The sequence below is a fragment of the Nerophis ophidion genome, linkage group LG29 (genome assembly GCF_033978795.1).
Source record: "Nerophis ophidion isolate RoL-2023_Sa linkage group LG29, RoL_Noph_v1.0, whole genome shotgun sequence".
Lineage (NCBI taxonomy): Eukaryota > Metazoa > Chordata > Actinopteri > Syngnathiformes > Syngnathidae > Nerophis > Nerophis ophidion.
Window position 1 is genome coordinate 29662599 of NC_084639.1, and position 27716 is coordinate 29690314.

General features: G+C 40.0%; 2 protein-coding genes across 3 annotated transcripts; one reads left to right on the plus strand and one right to left on the minus strand.

Annotated features, from left to right (window-relative positions):
- Positions 1-6646: 6646 nt before the first annotated feature.
- Positions 6647-12325, minus strand: LOC133546204 (oocyte zinc finger protein XlCOF7.1-like). 2 transcript variants are annotated; one of them, XM_061892106.1, is made up of 3 exons: positions 11987-12325; positions 11640-11816; positions 6647-8503 (listed from the first exon to the last, which is right to left on the minus strand). In XM_061892106.1, the coding sequence occupies exon 3, from the start codon at positions 8451-8453 to the stop codon at positions 7494-7496; it is 960 nt and encodes a 319-aa protein (XP_061748090.1). In that variant the 5' UTR covers positions 8454-8503; positions 11640-11816; positions 11987-12325; the 3' UTR covers positions 6647-7493. The 2 variants fall into 2 exon arrangements, with proteins under 2 accessions (XP_061748090.1, XP_061748089.1); XM_061892105.1 differs by lacking the exon at positions 11640-11816.
- Positions 12326-12432: 107 nt separating this feature from the next.
- On the plus strand, positions 12433-26125 carry LOC133546192 (oocyte zinc finger protein XlCOF22-like). The gene is made up of 3 exons (XM_061892085.1): positions 12433-12568; positions 15274-15496; positions 24661-26125. The coding sequence occupies exons 2-3, from the start codon at positions 15274-15276 to the stop codon at positions 25980-25982; spliced, it is 1545 nt and encodes a 514-aa protein (XP_061748069.1). The 5' UTR covers positions 12433-12568; the 3' UTR covers positions 25983-26125.
- The last annotated feature ends 1591 nt before the right edge of the window (positions 26126-27716 follow it).

Consider the following 27716-nt stretch of genomic DNA (forward strand, 5'->3'; position numbering starts at 1 on the left):
AGATCTTTACTGACGTTTGGGTTTTTCCCAGCTGCTAACCGTCTAAGACCACACTATTGATCAGACTTTGGCTCACCTTCCTGTTTGGACGTTACCTCGTAAGAGATGACCTTTTTGCAACGTGTCAAATGTGCCCAAGTTGATTTCTCTGCTATTTTAATGGCTGTTGGTGTAGTCAGCAATACTTGCTATGGCTCCTCCCACTTGGGAGAATGCCAGTTCTTCCTTTTGATGCTCTTAATTTAAACCCAATCTCCTGGTTCCACTAATTCCAGTTCCTGTTGGGGGACAGAAACATCCTCGTTAAGTGTTTGTTCTTTTTGTCTTTCAAATATTTTTCTCATATAGTCTGCCAAATTTGAATCATCATCAGTTTCCCATTCATTTCTGAAATAAGGTAATCTATATTGTCGTCCAAACAATTTTTCATATGGTGTTAAGCCCATGGTACTCGTAATGTTTATGTACAATTTGACCAGATCTAAACATTGTGTCCATGGTCTTCCTGTTGCTTCGATGCACTTTTTTAACCTATTTTTAATTGTTCCATTCATTCTTTCTACTAACCCTGCACTTTGGGAATGATATGCACAGTGATTTTTCAATTCTTTATGGAACATAGTACTTATCATTTTTATTATTTGGTTTACAAAGTGTGCCCCATTATCACTGTAAATTCTCTCTGGGATCCCGTATCTTGGTATTATGTCTTTGCACAATGCTTTTGCTACTGTCAAATCATCTGGTGTTTTAGTTGGAGTTAATTCAATCCATTTTGAAAATGCATCTATTATGACCAGGCAATATATATTTTCTTCACTTTGGTATAATTCAATAGAATCCATATTGTGGTTGGGGAAATTTCCCTCATCTCGGTCGTAAGTGACCCTATGGATTGTGTTTGGCGCATGTCAAACATACTCGACAAAAAAACATGTTTAATAAGATTTGTAACCATATGTTGTGTAACTTTGGTTAACCTGTCCAAACCACCCCCCTTTTGAGACATGGGACAATATTGCTACCCATTTGTATAGGTTTTTGGTAGGGTAGGTTTTTTGATAGGTTAGGTTTTCCCTCTGGTTATTTAAAGATGCCATTTTCTATTTTTGCCCCCTTTATTTTTATTTTTTTTCCAAAATTTAATTTCATTCTCTGGGCTTTGTTGTTGCATATCTTGTACAAACAATCTTGTTCCATATGTTTGTTTCGAAATAATTATATGTGTAACGGTTGCCACATTGTGTTTGATTTTGGATTAATTTCCTGTGGTATTGTTATTGCTGCCTCCGCCACACTTTCAGTATCCGAGTACAGATATGTAACTGTGGCTCTGACGGGTGACACTATCATAAGGGTGTGGCTTTCATTGGCTGTTTATCAGGCACTGCCAAGGCATAGTAATAACATGGTTGTCCTGCACCTTGGAAAACCATTGCATTACTTTCTGATAGTTCAAATTGTCTTTTTACCACTAGCTTTCCACTAGGGTCTGTTATCAGTGCCAATTTCAATTTTGTCAAGCCATCTCTTCCCAATAAGTTCATTGGACAATTTGGGTATAGTAAAATTGTCAATTTGCATGTCTCTCCCTCAGGGTCTCTTATCCAAACTAGCTCAGATTCACTGACTAGAGTTACTTGTCCATTTGCAGCTTTAACTCCCACCATGTGTCTTGACAAATGCGAACCTGGTATTAATTCTTTACAAACTGTCTTGCGTGCTCCGGAATCACACAAGAAAGTCATTTGCTTTTCGTCTACCATTAGTTCGATCTGTGGGCTTTTTGTGTCTAATGCAAATATTTCCTGTATGTTTAAACTGACTTCTATTTCTTTTTGACAGTCAAGTTCCAACTCTGTCATGTGAGAATCTGACTTAGTTTGATTTTGGCCAAGTCATGCTTGTTTTTGTCTTTTTGGGCAGTCACTTGCAATGTGAGCGTCTTCCCCACAACTCCAGCACCCTGTTTGATATGCAAACCGTCTTCCCCCGGCCCTCTAAAGCCTCCTATGGAACTGACCTCGTCTTCTCTGACCTCCCCCACCTTTGCCTGTGTTTTGATAAAACGTGTCACTGTTCTGATCTAACAGGAAAGTGTCTTTTGTTGCTTTCACGTCTTTTTGTTTCTCTTTCACTAGTTTTTCCGCATGAAGTGCATGGTTTATATATTCTTCCAATGGGCCTGTTGTCATTCCTATGTAATGTTTGGTAACCCATGCATGTATTGCTGCTTTAGACCCAGCGTGGAGGGCCTTTTTTAATTGTTGCTGATAAGCACCCTGGGGTGCATTATCTTCCACCAATCCACTGTGTGCTTTAAACACTTTTGTCACACGTACTCGATATTTAGCAAAAGTTTCATCGTCTTTTTGCTTTGTTCTTCCTATTTCTGTATAATTTGCTCTCATTCTGTATCTGTTGCGTGCTCGGTTACTCAACCCTTCTACTTGATGGTGTAATTCCAAGCTGTTATAGGGCAAGGGTTGATCGTGGCCATTGTTGGGTGTCCGGTCCCCTCTGATTAAATGCCAATCTGGTCCCAGAGCAGTCATCCAAATTTGTTGGACTTTAGTCCCGCTCAGGTTGTAAGATCTCCTCAGACTCTCCATCTCTGTGCAGTACTGTTCAATATCCTTCACTATGTAAATGATTTAATAAAGCTAATGTTATTTTTCTCCTAATTCAAATGTTATACGCATTACTTTATGTCATTTTTTAAGTAACATTTTAAACTCACTTAACTGTCTATACGCCACTTAATCTATACTTTTACATTCAGAATTTACATTCTTCCAATTGTTTATATTTCTTATTTGCAATTATTATTCAACAATATTCAAAGCAGATAGTTGTCTATTGCTAATTGATAGTTGTTTTGATTGCCATGTTTCCTAATTTATTCTATGTTATGTTATTATCTTATCTTAGCTCGACACCCAGATGTATGCTGTACTAAAAATGTCCACAACATATATTAACCTAATAATGTTATACTACACTTCAAAGTTAAACCTACTTTAAACTTACATGTGTTACATTCTTTTTCACACCTCCCCAGTGCACCACGCACACACACACACACACAAACACACAAAGTTGTGTGAGTGTGTGCTTGCACTCCTAAGGGCAAAGGTCAGCAACACTTGAGGAGCGTTTCTTGTTTTTTTCTTCTTTCCTCAGCGAATAAACGCATATCCCACTTTATCATGCTATACATATGAACACGTATTATAGTTATTAATCTAGGTTTTTATTTGTTTCATTATTTAAAAAATATACATATATATATTTGCATATATAACAGCGCTATTTCTATACACAAACATACATGTATCTCTTCAGTCTACAATTTATTCACATCTTATTTCAATACCCCCACATTATCTCTGTCGTACGCATGAGTTTATTCCATTTTGAATTAATTCTTATTGATTTCTTCTCATTTCTTAATACATTTTTACTTTTATCTCACTTTAGCACTTTGAGTTGTTTTTCCTTTTTTAATTTTATCTTAACCTATTTTTATTTGTATTTGAACTTTTGGGGTTTTTACACACTTAAACACACATTAACAAACAAACAAACAAGATTGCAGCGATCTTACCACTATTAAAAACAATAAAAGCTTAACCATTCAATCAATCTTTACTTGTAAAGCCCTAAATCCGGAGTGTCTCAAAGGGCTGCACAAGCCACAACAACATCCTCTGCTCAGATCCCACATCAGGGCAAGAAAAAACTCAACCCAATGGGATAACAATGAGAAACCTTGGAGGGGACCGCTGCAATGGACGTTGGGTGGATCTAGCTAGCATAATACATAGGGACGGCGTGGCGCAGTGGGAGAGTGGCCGTGCGCAACCCGAGGGTCACTGGTTCAAATCCCACCTAGAACCAACCTCGTCACGTCCATTGTGTCCTGAGCAAGACACTTCACCCTTGCTCCTGATGGGTGCTGGTTGGCGCCTTGCATGGCAGCTCCCTCCATCAGTGTGTGAATGTGTGTGTGAATGGGTAAATGTGGAAGTAGTGTCAAAGCGCTTTGAGTACCTTGAAGGTAGAAAAGCGCTATACAAGTACAACCCATTTATCATTTATTTATTTAATGGCATACGCTGACAACATGACTAATTGGTGTCGTCTTTTAACATTCATGCTGAGTTACTTTGTTCTTTTATTTTTTCTCTCAGGACAGTCTCTTGCAAAATGTCCTTCTCTGCCACAACGCCAACAAGCAGTAGGGTTTAACTGCTGTTGTTTTTGTTGTTGTTGTTGTCTTCTATTTTCTTTTTCTTTTTCAGTACAGTCTCTTGCAGAATGTCCTTCTCTGCCACAACGCCAACACGCAGTAGGGTGTATCCGCTTCCGTTGTTGTTGTCTTCTATTTGGGTTGAAATAGATTGTAATAGACCATATCAGATCTGCGTTTCTTTGTGTCACTCTTTCCATTTTGAGAGTTTGGAGTAATCCGTCGTCCCCTGCAGGGCCGCACGTATAAGGATTACTGTTGTCACGTTGTAAGATAGTGGTTAAGATATATTATTGTGGTACACGTCGCTTCCACTGGTGATTATTACCCAGTGGAGGTGTCTTACCTAAAGTACCCACAAATAACCCACTATTTACTTCTTACAACTTTCAATATGGAGTGAAAAACCAAGTGGTAATCACTCCCAATCACACTCACCTTCACACCATTCACACACAGAAATTTCAGTTTTCGCGGTTTCTGTCGACCTACAGACTGCAGTTTTGCGGAATTTTCTGTGTCTTGATACAACAAAGTGCCTTTAAATCTACAAGTACTTTCTGGAGACCGAATTCCAGTACCTTCGGAATTCTTTGCGCGTCTCTGCAGTCCTTCTATTTTACCTGTTAGAGCCTAGGATTTACAGGGTTTGTCTATGCGTCGCAACCCTCAGTCACGCGCTTTTTTAATATTTTTTTTTATTTTAGCAAGAAAAAGATTAACTTACCCACTGGCTGTCTTCACCTCTTCTTTGGAATACCGTCAACCGTTGGACTCCAACGGACGAGCTGACACCCAGCCTTTTTTAAAAGGGTTAATTAGGAATCCTCCTAGAGGTCCTGCCATGGCCACGGTCTTTCTGGATCTCCGCTGACATCCGCTGGAATCCTCAGGTATATTGGTATCCGGCTCGAAGGACCAAGTTAATGTCAGGGTCAAATACCATGAGACATTATATGGACACAAAAACAGAGAATAGAAAACAAACCAGTGATTGCTTTTCACGTACGAGGAGAGAAACTGGAGCAAGTTGTCAGTTACAGGCTCCTAATTTACTCTGACACTTTCTCCAGCCTCCTCGCCTTTCTAATTCATTTAGGGAAGCCCTTTCAGTAAAAACACGCACACACAGCTGCGCTCAGGGGGGGGATTTACAGCTGTACGGGATAACTAACCCCTGTGGTGAGAATTAAACACAGGCAAATACATAGCAATAAAAAGATTAGCAACTTCCTGCATTGCTCTGGGCCATCTGCAAATTCCTCGTTTAAGTGGGTAGGTCAACCTAAGTTCAATCTAAGCAAAGTTTCATTTATACTTGTCTACAAAATGCGCAAAACAATCATATTTGAATAGAAATTTGATAACTTATTTACAATTAATCCAACACTGCCCCCTTCTTTCCTCTCTCCCCTCTAGTCCTATCCATGTCCATACCTTCCTCATACATCAGCTCACTATCCCCTTCCATCTCTTTTCAACCAGCTACCAGAATCCATAGCTGTATAATGGAGAGGTTTTGTGAAATAATAATTAAAAAAAGAATCACCTAAAAGCAAAAATAAAAATGAAATACATCTCCTCTGTTCTGTACATCATTGTCCAAGTGACATTATATTGTCATCTTCCGCTTTATGCCATTTCCTCAAGGTGACAGAAAAACATGATACAACCTGCCTATCATGTGATTCTACCATGTTGGCAAAATACAAACACACAATATATTGACATATATAACACATAAAACATGGAATTAGAAGTGAACAGTACCCATCCCTACCAGCAAGTGTTGTTGTACTGGAAACTAATTTACAAACACAACTTCATCACACACAATACTCCACTATGGAATTGTTCTTATATTAAAATGAGAAACAAATCCATCTTTGTACAGCAATGGTTTGAAAAAGGCATTTGGTCACTGATGCACTTATTGACTGATAAAAATAGTTTATTATTTGAAGATTTCATTAAGTACTACCTGCAAAAAAAAATTAAAAACAATTTAAAAAGGCTTTCATTCAAAATATTCAAATTACTGTATATCATCTTTTTTAATTATTTACTATTTCTTATTTACTGTATTTTCTCTGGAACAAAAAAATACTCATAACTTGTAAGTTTCCATTCTTCCTAAGGCAAAGGAGTTAATTTATAAAAAAAACAAACATAATTAACCACTTAAAATATTTTTTAGGATGTTGTTTTGCAATTGACGACAACACTTGTTTGTTTTTGTGATAGGGAAACAAAATAAACAGTTTATTTTAAGAATGTATGCAAAGTAAATCTCTGTGGGATGATGTACAATATTGGCTTTTGTCTGACACTCCAAACTTCGACTGATATTGATGTTTTTGGGATGTTAAAAAAACAAAAAAAAACATAAAAATATTTAAAACACAATACTGGATTTATTTGATGTATCCACAAATGTAAGTAAAAACAAAACCATCCTTCCACAAACAATTCAGACATTTTCTCTCACTTTTATATTGCATAAAGGTCTGGGGACATACATATAAAACAATCACAACACAATCATAATACACAATTATAATAAGGATAATGAATAAAATAGATTATAGAGACCCAAGAGATGATTGAAAAAGTCACACATTTTACAATTGTATAAAAGACAACTGTTCAAATGATGTATAAAGTAAATAATAATATGCTTCCTGAAGTGGTCCAGAAGATGTTTCAGATGTGAACCAGTACATATGTATATCATATAAAGGTGATAATCTATGGGATTATTAACAATTAGAAATACAAATATGTAATACTTCAATATTTCATATGAATAAGTCTAAAATTGTCTGCTGAATATATATACATATACATACACACATATATACGTACACACATATACATATATTTATATATATACACCCATAAAATGATTATTGCATGTAAAATATGTCCCGTACTGTTTATTCCCACCTTTTTACTCAAATTGTTCTGTCCGTGTTTTAATAAAAGTACACAATGTTGCATATTTATGCATGTATTTGACTGAAAAAAGCACTGTCATAAAATATCTCAGCAATAAATGTAGAAGAAATTTAAAAATATTGTTACACAAACAACAATGTCACACATGTTATATGTGCTGATGTTGTTAGAAAGTCAAAATGAAAGTCTGGACAGTTTATTTCAAATCCTGCAGTTTCATTTGCTGCTGCTGTTCTCACCAGCACACTTGTGTTTCTTACACTGGTACTTAGAACACAATCTTTCACCACACACACTGCAACTCAACACTTTCTCTCCTGGGTGTCTTCTCATGTGTGCTACAAGGCTTGATTGTCGACAAAAGATTCTGTTGCAGATTGAACAGGAATGCGATTTTTTTCCCAGTGTGTGTTTTAATGTGTACTTTCACATCTGTACTTCTTGTAAAACCTTTACCACAGATTGAACAGGAAAAAGCTTTTTCACCTGTGTCTGTTCTCATATGTCTTTTTAAATTGTTACTGTGTGCAAAACCTTTACCACATATTGAACAGACAAAAGGTTTTTCACCAGTGTGTGTTCTCTTGTGTACTTTCAAATGTTCACTTCGAACAAAACCTTCACCACATACTGAGCAAGAAAAAGGTTTTTCTCCAGTGTGTGTTCTCATGTGTCTTTTCAGATAACTATGGTATTTAAAGGTTTTGTGACAGAGAGAACATGTGAAGTGAGTGTTGTCAGTGTGACATGTCTTATCATCTTTAGAGTCTTCATCATCAGTGTCAGGAGAGTGTGACGTTGTGTCCTCACTATCTGATAGTGGAGCTAAGAGCTTGTCTGCTTGTGATCCTCCACAGTGGTCTCCATCAGCTTCTGTTGTCATGTGTTGTGTTGAGCTGCTGCTTGGAGGCTCCCCCCCTCCCCTCTCCTCACTTTCACCTTTGACCTCATCACCTTCACTCTTCACAGGGACACCAGTCACTGGCATCTTGGTGACATCAACCTCCTCCAGTCCTTCAAGATGCTCTCCCTGCTGATTGATCCTGTGTTCTTCCTCTTCCTCCTTAATGTGAGGGGTCAGTGGGTCCTCCTCTTCCTCCTCAATGTGAGGGCTCTGTGGATCCACCACTTCCTCTTTAAACTGGGGGATTAGTGGGTTTTCCTCTTCCTTTTTAAAATGGGAGATCTGAAGGTATTCCTCTTCCTTCTTAATGTGGGAGGGCTGTGGCTCCTCCGTCTGCATCCTGAAGCTCCACTTCTGTTGCTGAGGGTGAAGATGTTCTTCACAGACGTCTGCAAGACAAACACAGCATCTCTGCTCAGTCACACAATGCGTTCAGTACACTTACATCCACTTAGGAAAAACAAGTCATCGTATGAACTGTCTTGAAATCTCAGTGACGCAGAAAAACGCTGCTCTTACAACATTATTCACAGGAAAAGAAAAACAAACCAGGTTGATTGATTGATTGATTAATTGATACTTTTATAAGTAGATTGCACAGTACAGTACATATTCCGTACAATTGACCACTAAATGGTAACACCCGAATAAGTTTTTCAACTTGTTTAAGTCGGGGTCCACGTTAATCAATTCATGGACAGAACTTTTTCATATGGATAGACAACATAGTTTAAAGGGATTTTGTAATATATTATTTCACATATAAATATTAACAGAACAATTTTAAAACAGACTACACAGGCTCCTAATTTAGTTGCTGAAATATGCAGTAAAATATTAAATGATAAATAATGATAAATGGGTAGAGGTGCAACGGTACGTGTATTTGTATTGAACCGTTTTGGTACGGAGGTTTCGGTTCGGAGGTGAACCGATCCGACACGGACATATAAGTAGCGCCGCACGTTGTGTAAATAATGCACACCGAGGCACCATGAATTGATTTACGTGGACCCCGACTTAAACAAGTTGAAAAACTTATTCGGGTGTTGTACAGAATATGTACTGTACTGTGCAATCTACTAATAAAAGTTTCAATCAATCAAAAAAACAACAACACACGGCATGCTAGCAACGACTGGGATATGATAGACTGACCACACCTCCTCTTTTCACGAGATATATCCTCTTTATGGAGATGTCCAGGTGGAGTTTCTTAAATGCCTCGAATGTCCGGCATTTTAAGTTATGGTTGCGTGTATTTTCAATGTACGTTCAGGGTTAAGAAGGGGTTAAAAACAAAACAAAAAGTGGTGCACGCAGCAGCATTCGTGAGGGAGGGCCAGAGAGAGCGAGAGAGTTATGATAAACGCGCATGCGTCGCCAGGCTCTGATTTTTATCCTTTGATTAATCAGATTTAATTTTTTATTATCTATAGCAGGGGTGTCAAAAGTGTGCCCTGGAGGCCATTTGCGGTACACAGCTAATGTTTTAAAGGCCCACAGCACATTCTAAAAATACTATTAAAATAAACAAAAACATAAACAAAAGTGAAATAAAAGAGCTTAAAGGCTAAATGTAATTTAGAAAAAGTTGCAACGTTGACTAATAAAACTAAGCTGTTTTTTTTTCTTTCAAACTGTCATTGCTTAAAACATAATATTGAATCAAAATCTATTTTATTATGAATTATATCCAAGTTTCCCAATACTTCACATCAAATATTCCACTAAGAAAAATATTTTTGGTGGAAGATTTAGCAAATGTGTTAAATAAATAATTAAAAAATTTATATTTTGTTTTTTTCTTACTGTACCGAAAATGAACCGAACCGTGACCTCTGAATCGAGGTACGTACCGAACCGAAATTTTTGTGTACTGTTACACCTCTATAAATGGGTTGTACTTGTATAGCGCTTTTCTACCTTCAAGGTACTCAAAGCGCTTTGACACTACTTCCACATTCACACATTCACGCACACATTCACACACTGATGGAGGGAGCTGCCATGCAAGGTGCTAACCAGCACCCATCAGGAGCAAGGGTGAAGTGTCTTGCTCAGGACACAATGGACGTGAAGAGGTTAGTACTAGGTGGGGATTGAACCAGGGACCCTCGAGTTGCGCACGGCCACTCTTCCACTGTGCCACGCCGTCCCTATTATTACATCATTCCCAGGATTATTTTCTCAAATAAAGTAACCAGATATTAACAGTAAATAAACAAGTACATTAATAATAATTGTTTTGACAAAATAATACAATTAGAAAAGACACAATATGTTACTGCATATGTCAGCTGCCAAATTAAGAGCCTTTGTAAACAGTTTTGAAATTCTTCTATTATCAATCATATACCAAATGATATATCGTGACATATATTGTTATTAGGATATAGATTTGAGGTCATATCACTCATACCAAACATTGGTTTGCCGAGTCATTTTATTTAGCCCACCAAATATATTTATTTTTTTATAATCTTCAGATGTGTGTGTATTAAGGGTGTAACGGTACGTGTATTTGTATTGAACCGTTTCGGTACGGGGGTTTGGGTTCGGTCCGGTGGTGTATCGAACAAGTTTCCACACGGACATATTAAGTAGCGCACCACACGTTGTGTCAACAATGTACACTGAGGCACAACACACGGCATGCTAGCAATGACCGGGCTACTACAACATGTAAAATCCAGAGCTGAAAGACACTCCTGCCTCGTTAAGATCTCCCGTTTGGGAACACTTCGGCTACGCAGCGCGATACAACAATGGATAACATGGCTTCAACGAAGAGAAAGACGAACAAACGCAGCTCCCACTGCATTCAAGCAGCTTCTACTCGGCAACTCAGGCAGGGCTAAAGCGATAACAAATGCCGTTGGTGTTTTTACAGCAGCAGATTTAAGACCATATTGCATTAAAAACTAGATTTTGACACACTTCTATGGTGGAGAAACAATGAGCCCATTTATCCTCTTACTGCCAAGTTAGCCAGGCACTACCTTGCCATACCTGCTACCTCCGTGTCCAGCGAAAGGGTATTTTTCACAGTTGGGGACATTGTAACTGCAAGCAGGTCTGCTCTTTCTGCAGACAATGTCGATAAACTGATTTTTCTGGCAGAAAACATGAAAATTGAGTGAAAGTCACCAGGGTAAAATGGTGGGGAGGGCTGAAGAAAAGTTAATCTGAGGCTGAGTTGACTTTAAACTGTTTAATGTTGCACTTTTTGTATGTAGAAGTAAAGTTTTGTCATTGTATTTAATCTGAGCAACAACTTGAAGCAGTTTAATGTTGCACTTTATACGTGAAAATGTTACACTTTATATGTAGAAAGGTTTTGTGTATATATATATATATATATATATATATATATATATATGTATATGTATATATATGTATATATATATATATATATATATATATATATATATATATATATATATATATATATCTGTCCTGAGTCAGAACCTGGGGTGGACCGCTCAACTGTGCAACGGTTGGGGACATCTCTGCGTTACTGACCTGTCTGCGCTCGGGATGGTCTCTGTCTGGCCCCACTATGGACTGGACTCTCACTATTATGTTAGAAACTGGCTGGCCTTGGAACGCCTCGGGATCCCCTAGAAAGAGCTGTATGAAGTGGCTGGAGAAAGGAAAGGCTGGGCTTCCCTACTTAGGCTGCTGGCCCCGCGACCCGACCTCAGATAAGCAGAAGAAGATAGATGGATGGATGTGTAACACAATTTGATGTTTCTAGAAAACTGTGTCCAGTAGTTGATGTTGTCGCTCCTTCTCCTCTTTTGAGTCACCAACACTCACGTCATTTGTAATGTAGACATGTTCACACAATAAAAACACTTTACACTTACATTGGATCTCTGCTTTGATGTGTCGATCACTTCCGCCTCTCTTTGTTAGCAGCTAACAAGCTAAGCTAACCAGCAGGCTAGGCTAGCACGTCAAAGTGCACTCAGACTAATGCATCCGCATACAATAACAATTAATAACGACGTTTACTGCGTTAAACGACACACATGTGCACATGTACGTTGTAATTAAGACCTAGAAACCATAATAACCAAAACAACGTATTCTCCGCCAGACGCCATCTTGTTTTGTGCTTCCTCCTGTGTGACGTCATCGAGGTGTTCTCAACCGCGGAACAAAATGTTGGCCCAGCACGTGTTTCACTGGGACAATAGTGAGTGGTGCACACTTCCTTCAAACACGTGTTTCACTGGGACAATAGTGAGTGGTGCACACTTCCTTCAAACACGTGTTTCACTGGGACAATAGTGAGTGGTGCACACTTCCTTCAAACACGTGTTTCACTGGGACACTAGTGAGTGGTGCACACTTCCTTCGCCCGGCCACAGAAGACAAAAAAGAGTTGCTGGTGTAACAATAGGAAGAATATATTCCACTCCTCTCTTGTACACGCGGCTTATGAGGTAATATACATGATATATTTTCATATTATTTATCTTATTTACCTCATATGTTGTTCGAAGCTAACGTGCTAGCTTTAGCCCGCTAGCAGGCCTTTGTAGCAAATGCGAGCGTTTTTTTTTGAGGAGTGTATTTTATATGTTCTCTATGAGAATTATATTGACTTATTTAATACTTTAACTGTTTTTTGTTGTATATTACAGTCACGCTTAACATCATTAAATATTTGTTACTAGAAAGAAACGAATGTCTCGTAATTTAAGTCTGGAATAAGTCACATGGTATAATAATAATAATAATACATTTTATTTGGTATAGCGCTTTTCAGTGTACTCAAAGATGCTTTACAGGATGAACAAAAATAATTACAAATATTATTATTATAATGACAGTAGAATATTATTGCAGTGGTCTATTTTGTGTTGGTGTCAACTTTATTAACAATAAATATAAATTATGTTTGCATGCACTTCTATTCCTTTGATAACATCCATCCATTTTCTACCGCTTGTCCCTATTTGGGGTTGCGAGGGGGGACAGGGGGTGTTGGAGCCTATCTCAGCTGCATTGGGTGGACATATCATGGAAATTAAATCAACTGGTGTTTGTTATTACGAAAACACTATTTGCACAATTGTAAGCGATTAATGCTTATTCAGTCAGACTAAAATAAATATTTAATTAAATAAATGTTAAATATGAAAAATGGCTTTAATATACTGCACACAAATTGAATATGCATCAATATTTTGTTTGTAATCAAATCATGAGGTACCCAAATATTCTAATATATATATATATATATATATATATATATATATATGTATATATATATATATATATATATTAGGGCTGGGTAACGATTAAAAATTGTAATCGAAGTTAATCGCACTATTTCTCCGAGTAATCGCGATTAACTGCATTGTATACACAAAGCCCAATAATGAATTCAAAAGTAGTGTGTAGTGCACCTTTATTGGAATATTCTCTCACATGAACAAAAGGGCCAAAACATTTGTTGTGCAAACACAATTTAAATCAGTCCTTGTTAAACAGTAGCAGTTAAATAGCATATTTTATGAAAATCAACTCCAAAAATGTAAATACAAACATTTAAGCTAATTGCCACTGCCAGGGTATTTAAGTTATCCTGTTTGTTATGGAAAATAAATATAATCTACATACAAATCTCTGAGCCACAATCATAACATCTGAACAGGCAATTTCTGAGGTAACAGCAGAAACATTTTTTTTTATCAGGGTCTTATGTTTAAAAAAACTATATTATAGGTAGTGGGCTGTTTTAGGGAATGTTTGATCAAATTATCCGTAGTAGCAATATTAATAATGTTGTGTTTATTCTGCGTAGTGCACTTAAAATAATTAAGACCATATCTAGGAATTGATATGATGGGAATTTTCCGATTGTTTGCTTGGTGCTTTGATAAACTGAACGCATCATATACATGGTACTATATTGTGATGTTATGAGCCAGGGAAAAAAAGAACTACCCTACCCAGCATGCAACAGGAGTGACGAGCATGCGCGGTAGCCCGGTATAGGTTGTGTCACCATGACAGCATCTTGTATGTTGTGATATGCACGCTCTGAAAGCAAACGTTAAGAACTCAGCCAACACTCCTCGTCTGCATTATTGATAAATAGACAGACAACACAAATACTCCGCTGCTTCACAGGCCGCTGGATGTAGCCGGCAAAGTATTCCCATGCTAGCTAGCCGGTCTAGCAAGCACGCCTCATTCAGTCCAAAACGGCCCGATCTATCCACATCCAGAATTGTCTGGCGGTCGTAAGTGATCCCGGAGTGACCACGCTGTAAGCCAGCCATGAAATTTGCAGAATTGTCCGGTATTTTTGCCAAATGTTCCATCTTTAGCAAGAGCCCCTCGACGCCGGGCGACGCCATCTTGTTACGAAAAGGCGTTAACAAAATAAAAGCATGTAAACAACATACGCAAATGTGAGATAAAATAATTGTCGGTGTTAATAGAGTGATGAATTAACTCGTAATTAATTTGCCCACCCCTAATATATATATATATATATATATATATATATATATATATATATATATATATATTCTCACGCCAGCACATTCCTTAAGGTGTGAGTGAGGTTCAAGCAACATACTATCACACGGCCACACTCGCTGGCACTTGTTCCACGTGCTTCGCTGCACTTCTGTTTCTTGTCTGTTGGGCTAAAAATGTTGCTTTTGCAGAAGGAAAAACAAGGAGAGGATATTGTGCGTAAAAGTAAAGCCAACCGACCACAGCTCTGTAGTCCTGGTCACCGTTGACGTGAGGTGGGACTATTTTGGAGGTGCACGTCAAGGTTGGCTGGTAGGTTGGTAGTGGGAGGAGCCAGTTGGCGTCACTTGATGCTGCAGCACAATGACACTTTTATACGTGCAGACTGACTTCATGCAGTCATGACGGTATTAAAATCCCAGCAGGAGGTTTTCTATAAGTTGTTACTTTTTAAACAATAATTAATGTAAATGCAGAAAACAGGATCAATGACACAATTCATAATAATCAATAACTGATGATTATTCCATGTGTAGAAGAACATCACCACAGAGTGGTGTCAGTCCACTTGGAAAATTTTATATTTGATAGACTAAACAACATTTGACACATCTGAGCTGAAGTTTGTTTGTGTTGTCTTGCGGACGTCCAACAGATGAACGCTCGTCAAGAAGAACGTCCCCTTCAGCAGCAGGAGGATCCACAGCCCCCCCACATTAAAGAGGAAGAGGAGGAAGTGTGGATCAGTCAGGAGGGAGAGTGTCCTGTAGGGCAGGAGGAGGCTGATGTCAGCAAGTTTCCACTGACTGTTGTCTCTGTGAAGACTGAAGAGCATGAAGACAAACCACCTGAGTCCTCACAGCTTCATCACAGTCCAAGTAAGCACAACATCCACATATCATCTAATACAATGTTTGTGACACATGTTCATCCGGGGGACACATTTATCACTAAAGATGGAGATATGTTTGCTTTTTAACACCACCATTTAAAAATGAATGCTCATCAATCATCAACAGTGTAATTGCTGGGGTGTAACCATGTGACCTAGAGGCCGTCCTCCTTACCTCACGTGGTCAAATGAAGGCAAACATTCAATATGGCTACTGTTTATTTACCTTAGCAGCACATATGTCAGCATATTTCAAAGGTTTAGTGGTGAAGATAAGAGATGTATACCAAGTACCATTTTTTTTTTAGTACTGGTTCCTAAAGGCCTACTGAAAGCCACTACTAGCCACCACGCAGTCTGATAGTTTATATATCAATGATGAAATATTAACATTGCAACACATGCCAATACGGCCTTTTTAGTTTACTAAATTGCAATTTAAAATTTCCCGGGAGTTTCGTCTTAAAAACGTTGTGTTACGATGACGTCTACGCAAGACGTCACGGGTTTATAGGAAGTATGAGCGCTGCACACACACACAGCTAAAAGTCGTCTGCTTTAACGGCATAATTACACAGTATTTTGGAGATCTGTGTTGCTGAATCTTTTGCAATTTGTTCAATTAATATTGGAGAAGTCACAGTAGAAAGATGGAGTTGGGAAGCTTTACCCTTTAGCCACACAAACACACGGTGATTCCTTGTTTAAAATTCCCGGAGGTGAAACTTTCCTATGGATCAGAGCGCGGTCAAGAGAACATGAATCACGACCACACGTCAACCAGCAGGTTTCGGTGAGATAATTGTGGTTAAAACGTCGCTTCTTACCGGAGAAAAGCTGAGCTTGTGCCATCCATAAAGCTGCCGTCGACTCCTCTGAGACACTGGCGTCAAGACACCCGTGGAGACACACCTCCGACTATCAGGTACTATTTAACTCACTAAAACAATAGCAACACAATAGAAAGATAAGGGATTTCCCAGAATTATCCTAGTAAATGTGTCTAAAAACATCAGAATCCGTCCCAATGCAATCGCGTTTTTTTTTTTTTCTAGTCCGTCGCTATCAATACCTTCAACCACAAATCTTTCATCCTCACTCAAATTAAAGGGGAAATTGTCGTTTTCTCCTGTCCGAATAGCACTTTTTGTTGGAGGCTCCCATTAAAATCAATGTGAATATGTGAGGAGCCCCCACACTTGTGACGTCATCGTCTGCGACTTCCGGTAGAGTCAGGGCTTTTCTCTTAGCACCGAAAGTTGCAAACTTTATCGTGGATGTTCTCTACTAAATCCTTTCAGCAAAAATATGGCAATATCGCAAAATGATCAAGTATGACACATAGAATGGACCTGCTGTCCCCGTTTAAATAAGAACATCTCATTTCAGTAGGCCTTTAATTATGTTGTCCATGAAGACCGTGAAGATTCTGGACTAACGACACAACTATTTGTATTTTTAATTCCAGCTGACTGAGGTAACTATGACACGTTGTCACATTGAGTTCAGCTGCCGCTGCTACACATTACAATCAGCTTTGAATGATGACAAATAAGGAAGCAACAAAAGTTTGATGTGTGTGTTATTGAGAAGAAGATGACATAACTGCATTTCACCTTGCACTGCACACATAGTTGACTTCTTTAAGACTTCAACCTCTTCTGCAAATAGGAATGCTATTTAAAATGCCTCTTTTCCACTTTTTTATTTCCACAAATGACATGTAGTACCGAAAAGAGTACCGATAAATACTGGTATCGATAAGGAATATTGATTAGGGTATCATATCCATAAATCTATAAATTTACATCCCTACTGAAGATACAAGCCAGATATTGGTCTCAAGATGGCGGCGCCCTGCTCGGCTGCGGCTGCAGAGGCTCTTGGTAGTAATAGAACATTTTGGCAAATCTACCAGTAATTTCTGTGAATTTCATGGCTGGCTTCCAGCGTGGACACTCCGTAGTAACGTAGGACCGCCAGACAATTTTGGATGTGGATGGATCGGGCAGTATTAGACCGAAAGATGCGTATACGTTGGACCTCCTCGCTATCCTGGGAATACTACGCCGGCTACATCCAGCGGCCTGTGAGGCAGCGGAGCCTAGTACCAGAGGGGACCGCAGACAGAGGAGACATAAGCGGTGGGATCAGAAACAGAAACGGAGATGCCGAGCGGGGCTAACAACAAAGCTAAAGGCTAATCCTCACAGAACGCCGCTTCCTTCCATCCTGCTCTCAAATGTCCGCTCACTGGAGAACAAACTGGACTACCTGACGCTGGATTCATATGCAAGACACTGCTGCTGGAATTTTAATTTTCCTGAGGGAACTCTCCTGAAGGAATCAATAAAGTACTATCTATCTATCTATCTATTTATCTATCTAGATGAGAGACTGCTGCGCCATATTTCTCACAGAAACGTGGCTGAAACCATTCGTCCCGGGCGAGGCAGTTAGCATCGAGGAGCTAACTATGTTTGGGTCGGATAGGAGCAGCACTCTCACTGGTAAATCCCGAGGCGGTGGTGTTTGTATATACATCAATAACAACTGGTGCAACAACGGGAAGAACGTCTCATGTCACTGCTCTCCCGATGTAGAAATATTAACTATAAAATGCAGGCCATTTTATTTACCTCGGGAATTCAGTGCTATGATCTTCACAACAGTGTACATTCCCCCCAGTGCTCACACCAAAGAAGCTTTGAATGCTTTGTGCTGCTCCATCAATGAACTGCAAACTACACATCCAGAGGAAGTTTTCATCGTTGCAGGGGATTTTAATCAAGCTTACATGAAAACAGTTTTCCCTCATTTCCATCAATATGTGAATTTTGCAACCAGGGATGGAAGCAAGCTGGACTTGGTTTATAGTAATATTAAACAGGCGTATAAAGCTGCACCACGCCCCCACCTGGGCTCCTCAGACCATCTATATGTGATGCTAATTCCTGCATACAAGCCCCTGCTGATCAGAAAGCAAGCTACAGTGAAGCAGGTGAGGACCTGGCCAGAGGGAGCAATGGAAGCATTACAAGACTGCTTCGGAACCACAGACTGGGACATGTTCAAGGCAGCCGTCACCGATAATCATAACACATGTGTGGAGGAGTATGCAAAGTCTGTGTCCGCATACATTCAGAAGTGCATGGAGGATGTCAGTGTGATCAGATTAGGGGCGGCATGGCGTAGTGGGTAGAGCGGCCGTGCCAGAAACCGGGGGGTTGCAGGTTCGCTTCCCACCTATTAACATCCAAATCGCTGCCGTTGTGTCCTTGGGCAGGACACTTCACCCTTGCCCGTGGTGCCGCTCACACTGGTGAATGAATGATGAATGAATGATTGGTGGTGGTAGGAGGGGCCGTAGGCGCAAACTGGCAGCCACGCTTCCGTTGGTCTACCCCAGGGCAGCTACAGATGTAGCTTACCACCACCAGGTGTGAATGAATGATGGCTTCCCACTTCTCTGTGAGCGCTTTGAGTATCTAACAATAGAAAAGCGCGATATAAATCGAATCCATTATTATTATTATTATTATTATTATCAAGAACATCCCCACACGGGCCAACGAGAAACTCTGGATGGATGAACAGTGAGGTACTGCGTGCAATGCTGAAGGCTCGGAACAAGGCGTTTAAGTCTAGCGACATGGTAGCAGTAAAAACAGCCAGAGCTAACCTGAACCGTGCCATTAAGGTTGCAAAGGTGCTCACAGTCAGAAAGTGCAGGACTTCTTCCAGAACCCCACGAACACTCGACAAATGTGGCAGGGCATACAGGTCATCACGGACTATAAAGCTGCCCCCCATCCCTGTGACAACAGTATCAGCTTCCTAAATGACCTAAACAACTACTTTGAAAGGTTTGAGGCACTTAACACCCCTCCGGCGAGAAAATCCATCACTCCGGCGAGAAAAAACACCCCTCGCTCTGATGAGCAGCCGCTCAACTTGGACACAGCGGATGTCCTGAATACCCTGAGGAAAGTGAACCCCCGGACCTGATGACATTCCGGGCCAGGTGCTTCAGGGATGTGCAGACCAGTTGGCGGGGGTTCTCACAGACATCTTCAACATCTCGCAGGGAGGTGGTGAAACATCTGGTTGACTGGTGCAGAACCAACAACCTGGTCCTGAACGTCGACAAGACCAAGGAGGTCATCGTTGACTTCAGGAAGCACCGGTCCAGCCACACTTCACTCTTCATCAACGGCACAGCGGTGGAGATGGTAAGCAGCACCAAGTTCCTGGGGGTGCAGATTACTGACAATATAACCTTGTCCCTACACACCGGAGATCTCGTAAAAAGAGCTCAGCAGCGCATGCACTTTTTGCGTCGGATGTAAAGAGCACAGCTCCCTCCCCCCATTCTCAGCACATTCTACAGAGGAACTATAGAGAGCCTGCTGACCAACAGCATCTCTGTCTGGACTGGAGCCTGCAATGGCTCAGACTGGAAGTCTCTCCAGAGAGTGGTGAGGACGACGGAAAAGATTATCAGGTACCTGAGGCAGAGCAACAGTCCCAGAGCATGATTGACCCCCCACCATGCTTAACAGTAGGAATGGTGTTCTTCTCTTTGTAAGCTTCATTTTTTTCTCCTCCAGACATAACGTTGATTCATAGGCCCAAAGATTTCCAGTTTTGTCTCATCACTCCATAGAACAGTTTCCCAAAACATTTGGGGTTTGTCCAGATGATTTTTTGGCATACTGGAGTCTATTTTCCTTGTGCCTGGTAGTCAGAAGTGGGGTGCGCCTGGGAGTTTTGGCATGGAGGCCTTCATCTCGTAGTGCGCGCCTTATTGTCTGGGACGAAACCTGCGTTCCCCCCTCTGCAATGTCCTGTTGTAGTTCCTCAGTTGTTACCCGGGGGTTTTTCATCACTGTACACACACAGCATCCTCTTTCTACCACGCCCAGGTAGTGTTTCCACTGTGCCTTTAGCTTTAAACTTGCCAATTATGCTCCCAACTGTGTCTCTTGGAATGTGTAATGTCTTTGCTATTTTCTTATATCCATATCCTTTCTTATGAAGAGAAATTACCTCCTCTCTTGACTTCTTTGACCACTCCTTGGACTTCACCATGTTGCAAATACACCATTGACCATCTACAAGAAGCTGAGCGTCAGTCTTTTTCAATCACTTTAATTGTTGCTCGTTATGGTTCTAATCACATCTACAGGTGTGTTCAACACCTGATTGAAAAGACCTTATTCAAATTCTGTTCTTAAGAGTTATGATCTGCAAGGGGTTGAATAATTTTGTCAATGAGATATTAAGAAAAATGTCCTTTTTTGGTATTTTGTAAAATACAGTGTTAAGATTTGAGTTGCATTTGTCTATTTGAAACATCTTTATTTGATATGACTATAAACAAAATACGGAATAAATGTCCAACTTGCTAAAACACCAAAATTGTGTGGCGGTTTAATAATTTGGATCACAACTGTATATCTGCACCTTATTGTTTTTTTTTTATCCTGCACTACCAAGAGATAATGCAACGAAATTGCGTTCTTATTTGTACTGTAAAGTTCAACTTTGAATGACAATAAAAAGGAAGTCTAAGTCTAAATATCTTATAAAAAATAAAATCATTTTTTAATTTGGATTTAGTTACTTCTCCGCTGTCCATCAATGTCTCAACACCTTTGAGAGATGATTTAATCTAGTTCATTTCTACTAATTAGCTATGTTTTGTTGATATCAAACATCAGAATCAGACATACTTTATTAATCCCTGAGGGGAAATAAACATTTTCAGCACAATCCCATTCAAGGTCAGACAAACATTCCAGGGAGACAGAACAGGATCGCTGACGGGTCTGCCAACTTGCGGCGCCCCTTGCAAAAAAGGTGAGATACATACAGGTAAACAAGTGGGGGGAATGTGAGAAAAAATTTAAAATCGGTCTCAGCCTGGGCCCTTGGAGAGGGGGTCCAGACTGAGGCCAAGGGAAAAAAACAACTTATAGCCCTAGCATACATCCCTCTTTCATGTGTAAGAGGGAAACTTCAAAGAAGACAAAGGACATTAAAAGAGCAGAGCTGATGCAACCAGACACTTCTACATACATACATGAATAAAAAGTAAAAGAAACAAATACACTGTGGTGGCTTTTGTGGTGTTCCACACCATTGTCTGTTGGGGTGAAGGGAGCTTGGCCAGAGACGGGAGCAGACCCAACAAAGCAACCAAGAGAGCCGACTCCACCCTCGGCCGCCGACCAAGTCTCGGCCAGTGTCCAGTCCGCATGGATGAGTGAGGATATGTCCAAAGAGACCGAGGTGTCCGATACCTGCTCATTCAGCCAAGACACTGTGAAGCTTTTCCGTCCCGGCGCTCAGTGCTAGCTCCGCAGTCCTGTCTCTTCATCTGCATCTCCTCCAGTCTCTCCAAACGGATTCTGGTGTGGCAGAGACCCAGCAGCCGGTCTCCATGGCCAAAAGGCTCTCGGGAGGCAGATCCAGAAGTCCAAAAAAAGCACCGCAGAAGTCACGAAAGTACCACCCCTTGTCACACAGTCCCAAAAGGTCCGGACCAAAAGGCAAAAAAAAAATATATATATATATATATATGTATATATATATATATATATATATATATATATATATATATATATATATATATATATATATATATGTATATAAACACATGAAAAGAAGATGGAAACACAAAAGGATGACACAAGAGCACAGAGCTCCTGCCAACAGCAGCCACTACAGGGTCACCATCTTGGGGGAAAAAAAAAAAATTGCAGCATACCAGCTACAACAACACAGAAATCGTAAAAGTTTCCTAAAGGAAAATGTTCATATTTAAATAAGTAGAGTAAATAAATCATAAACAGGATTTTACAATTTAAATGCAAATGTTGATGCTCCTCTTAGACACTGTTCTTTGTTCTCTTTCGGGTGTACAAGCAGCTGTCTTGTTTGTATGTAAGTGTTTTACTGCTGTGTTTATTTTTTTCATGAGTTTTTGTATTGCTTCCCTGATGTACCGTATGGTTTTGACATCTTGAATGTCAACGTGGGGACTGATAAAATCCTCAGAGACATTATCAGAATATATACCCGTGCAGGACAAAATGTCATGTGACTGGGTAAATCTGGACTTTTCTAAAGCATTTGTTCGTCTAACTTGTGTATTGAAGAACATTTCCCTGAGCAGCAAGAGCGGACCTCAAGGATGGAGCAGAATCAGTCACAACCCCTTATATTAAAAAGGAAATGGAGGTTCTGCAGTACCCCAAGATTAAAGAGGAAGAGGATTCAAAGCAACCCCACATTAAAGGGAAGGAGGAGCCAGATAGCTCTCACATTAAGGAGACAAATGAATCACAGCCCTCCCTTACCTTACAGAGAAAGAGGAGTCACAGCTCCACTCACAATAAAGAGGAAGAGTAGGACTCACTGACTTTTTGCTGCGTCAACACAGAAAAAGGTTAAGTGAAATAACTTAGATGTTAACTATCGGTCAATAATGCTTGTCTTTCTCTCAGACAGACAGGGCTTTACTGTCCGTAACACACACACACACACACACACGCACGCACACACACACACACACACACACGCACGCACGCACGCACGCACACACACACACACACACACACACACACACGCACGCACACACGCACGCACACATCGCAAAATGAGCTAACGTTACGCTAAAAGCTAATCAGCCTTCACCTCGAGGACTGTGAGCGAGCTGAGCTACTGCCTATACCTCCAGATCGTCAACGGGCTCATAGTGATGTTACAAGTAGTTGACTGGGAGGTGTTTATTATGATATGGGGATCGTCCGCTGCATTATGCTCACCTGCTGAACACCTTTCTGCTAACATGCACCGTCTCTCCTCTCTGCCTGCCTCTGCCGTGAGCCCTGATTCCATGCACTCTGAATACGCACTGCTGATTGGCTCTTACCGCTTTGCCTGTAACCAATCAGATGGTTGTGTGGGTGGGACAATGCTGGGGGCTGCAGAGACATAGTGACAGAGACAGAGGCAGTACGAAGCGTACCAGCTTGTTAAGACTTTAGTTTAGCACAAAATGATAATATCAATACGTCTAATGAAGTCAAATACAAATAAGGCAACAAGAGAAGTATCCTACACTTCTCTTTTGTAAAGTAAATGTGAACATGCGATATGGGCATCTACATCGACTATATGATTTGCCTGAGAAGCCGGACAGGACAAAAAAAAACCAAAAATGTTTTGGTTTTTTTAAGACTTTAGTTTAGGCGGTGGGTAATGTGTTGATGTTGTTAAGGTGGCCTGGCAGTATAGCTCGGTTGGTAGCGCGGCCATGCCAGCAACTTGAGGGTTCCAGGTTCAATCCCAGCTTCTGCCATCTGAGCCATTGTGTCCTTGGGCAAGACACTTTACCCACCTGCTCCCAGTGCCACCCACATTGGTTTAAATGTACACTTCCACGTGATGTAGAACAGTAGTACCACATTTTAAACATACACACACATCTAAAGAATATAAAAATAAATATATTTGGTGGGCCAAACAAAATGACTCGGGGAAACAATGTTTGGTATGGGCCATATGACTTAAAATCTATATCTTAATAACAATATATGTTACGATATATCATTTGGTATATGATTGCTAATAGAAGAATTTCAAAATGGGTTACAAAAGCTCCTAATTTGGCAGCTGACATATGCAGTAACATATTGTGTCATTTATAATTGTATTAATTTGGCGAAACAATTATTATTAATGTACTTGTTTATTTACTGTTAATATCTGGTTGCTTTATTTGAGAAAATAATACTGGAAATGATGAAATATTTTACTGCATATTTCATCAACTAAATTAGGAGCCTGTGTAGCCTGTTTTAAAACGGTTCTATTAATAATTCTATAAGAAATAATATATGACAGAATCAATTTTAAACCATCAACCGTCAATCCATTGTAGAAAGTCCTGTTGTGCTGGTTTGTTTTTCCTTTCCTGTGAATAATGTTGTAAAGAGCAGCGTGTTTGTGCGTCACTGAGATTTCAAGACAGTTCATACGATAACTTGTTTTTCCTAAGTGCATGTAAAAGTACTGAATGCATTGTGTGACTGAGCACAGATGGATGTTTCTAAAACGTGTTTGTCTTCTTGTGGCCTGCAGATGTCTGTGAAGAACATCTTCTCCCTGAGCAACAGAAGTGGAGCTTCAGGATGGAGCCACAGCCCTCCCACATTAAAAAGGAAAAGAAACACCCACTGATCCCCCATTTTAAAGCGGAAGAGGATGACCCACTGACCACTCACATCAAAGAGGAAGAGGAGGACTCATTGACCCCCAATTTTAAAAAGGAAGAGGAGAAGCCACTAATAACCCATTTTAAAGAGGAAGAGGAGGACCTACTGACCCCTTACTTTAAAGAGGAAGAGGAGGACCAAGAGCCGCCGCACATCAAAGAGGAAGAGGAGGAAGAGGGCATCAGTCAGCCTAAATGGTTGGAGGAGTTCCCAGTGACTGGTGTCCCTGTGAAGAGTGAAGATGATGAGGTGAAAGGTGAAAGTGAGGAGAGGGGAGGGGGGGAGCCTCCAAGCAGCAGCTCAACACAACACATGACAACAGAAGCTGATGGAGACCACTGTGGAGGATCACAAGCAGACAAGCTCTTAGCTCCACTATCAGATAGTGAGGACACAACGTCACACTCTCCTGACACTGATGATGAAGACTCTAAAGATGATAAGACATGTCACACTGACAACACTCACTTCACTTGTTCTCACTGTCACAAAACCTTTAAATACCATTGTCGTCTAAAATCACACATGAGAACACACACTGGAGAAAAACCTTTCTCTTGTTCAATCTGTGGTAAAGGTTTTACAGTAGGTCATAGTTTGAAAGTACACATGAGAACACACACTTGTGAAAAACGTTTTTCCTGTTCAACCTGTGGTAAAGGTTTTACACAAAGTCAGAGTTTGAAAATACATATTAGAACACACACTAGAGAAAAACCTTTTTCTTGTTCACTCTGTAGTAAAGGTTTTACACAAAGTATCAATTTGAAGGTACACATGAGAACACACACCAGTGAAAAACCTTTTTCCTGTTCAATCTGTGGTAAAGGTTTTAGAGAAAGTCAACATTTGAAAGTACACATGAGAACACACACTGGTGAAAAACCTTTTTCATGTTCAAACTGCGGTAAACATTTTACTCAGAGGCCAGATTTAAAAGTACACATGAGAACACACACTGGAGAAAAACCTTTTTCATGTTCTATCTGTGGTAAAGATTTTACTCAGAGGCCACATTTGAAAGTACACATGAGAACACACACTGGAGAAAAACCTTTTTCATGTTCAATCTGCGGTAAAGATTTTACTCGAAGGGAAAATTTCAAAAAGCACATGAGAATACACACTGGAGAAAAACCTTTTCCTGTTCAATCTGCAGTAAATATTTTGCGCAACGGCACTATTTGAAAGAACACGTGAGAACACACACTCGAGAAAAACCTTTTACATGTTCAGTATGTTGTAAAAGTTTTTTACAAAGTCAGCATTTGAAAAGACACATGAGAAGACACCCAGGAGAGAAAGTGTTGAGTTGCAGTGTGTGTGGTGAAAGATTGTCTTCTAAGTAGCAGTGTAAGAAACACAAGTGTGCTGGTGAGAACAGCAGCAGCAAATGAAACTGCAGGATTTGAAATAAACTGTCCAGACTTTAACTTTGACCTTCTAAAAACATCAGCACATAGTTTCTAAGATTTATAGATGAGATATTTTAGATTATTACCTTTTTTCAGTCAAGTACTACACATGACAAGTGTTTTTTAAAGTTGTTCATGATTTATCCCCCTTTTTTAGAATTCCTCAAACATTATCAATTTCAGAAAACATGGGAACGTTTGGAATGTTTGGGAAAAGTTAATTATGTACATCATCCCACAGAGCTTTACTGTACATCCATCCATTTGTTCTACCACTTGTCTCTTTCATTTTATATGTATAGCATTTAATCACATACTTGTCCGCCAAAGGGTGTTGCGTTTTGGAGGAACTCCTTCTGTCAGAGTGCTGTTCACACTTCTTTTACTGCGGAAATCTACTCACAAAAACAATCCAAACAGTAGGAAACAAAAAACAATGGTGCGAAAAAGAGAAGACTAAATGTGCATTTTGGAAAAAATAACAAAAGCTACTTCTATACAAAAATGAACTAAACTTGGTTTGGAGTTACAAGACGTGCACAATACACAACAACACCAAGATGGATGGCACTGGGAATGGCCAAGGTAGCAAAATACTCAAAGCATGGAATCAACTGGCGTGGAGTAGAATCGCCGAGTGCCATCCAGCTGTCAAGGTGCTGCTTAAGTAGCACCAGGGTCAATTGGAAGCAGCTGTGCACGTCCCACAACTCCGCCCACAAAGGCAACACAGGAACTCTAGGAGGAAGGAGAAATGTAAGAACAAGGTCAACTGCACCAAAAGACGAAAACTGACTGTTGGAGCCAAATTTCCTTATTTGCTTATATTGTTTTTATTTAGTTTTCTCTGATTGATTGCTGGCTTCAGTTCATGCTGAATTTCCCTTTCTGCAGATTGCTCCGCCCACTTCCTGTTGAGAACCAGGAAGTGTCGACAGGGATGGGACTGTTGCTATGGTGCGGTTGCCATGGTAGCCTCCTTTAATTGTGTTCAGCTGGGAACACTGGGGGGTGATTGCATGGAGGACAAACAGTTTTGGAGCGTGTGGTGTGGTGTGTGGTCAGGTCTCACTGCTGTGACAATGTGCCATTCAAGCCAAGGTCAGCATACATTATGTTCTAGAACCTACTTTTCATTTCATTTTGATAGCTTGGAATAAAGGGATTGTCATATCCAAACACATTTCTACAGTACTGGACATTCAATCATCAAAATGGTCAACACAGTATCAGTATCAGTATCAGCCCAAAGATAAGTGCTGTACAATGACAATAAAATGCCTCGTAGCCGATTATACAAATGTGATCAATTCATCTTGATATTTTCCTGCCACAGTGAATAGGTTTCCCTTTTTAAAGGGCAAATTCCTCCCAGGGTATTTTGTCCTAATGACTGTCTGGATAAAGGGAGGAGAATATAATTCAGGAAAACAATTTATTTTACTAATAAACTAGATTAAGTAACACATTTTTACAGTTAGCTAAATTGGACAGAACACCTGCATCA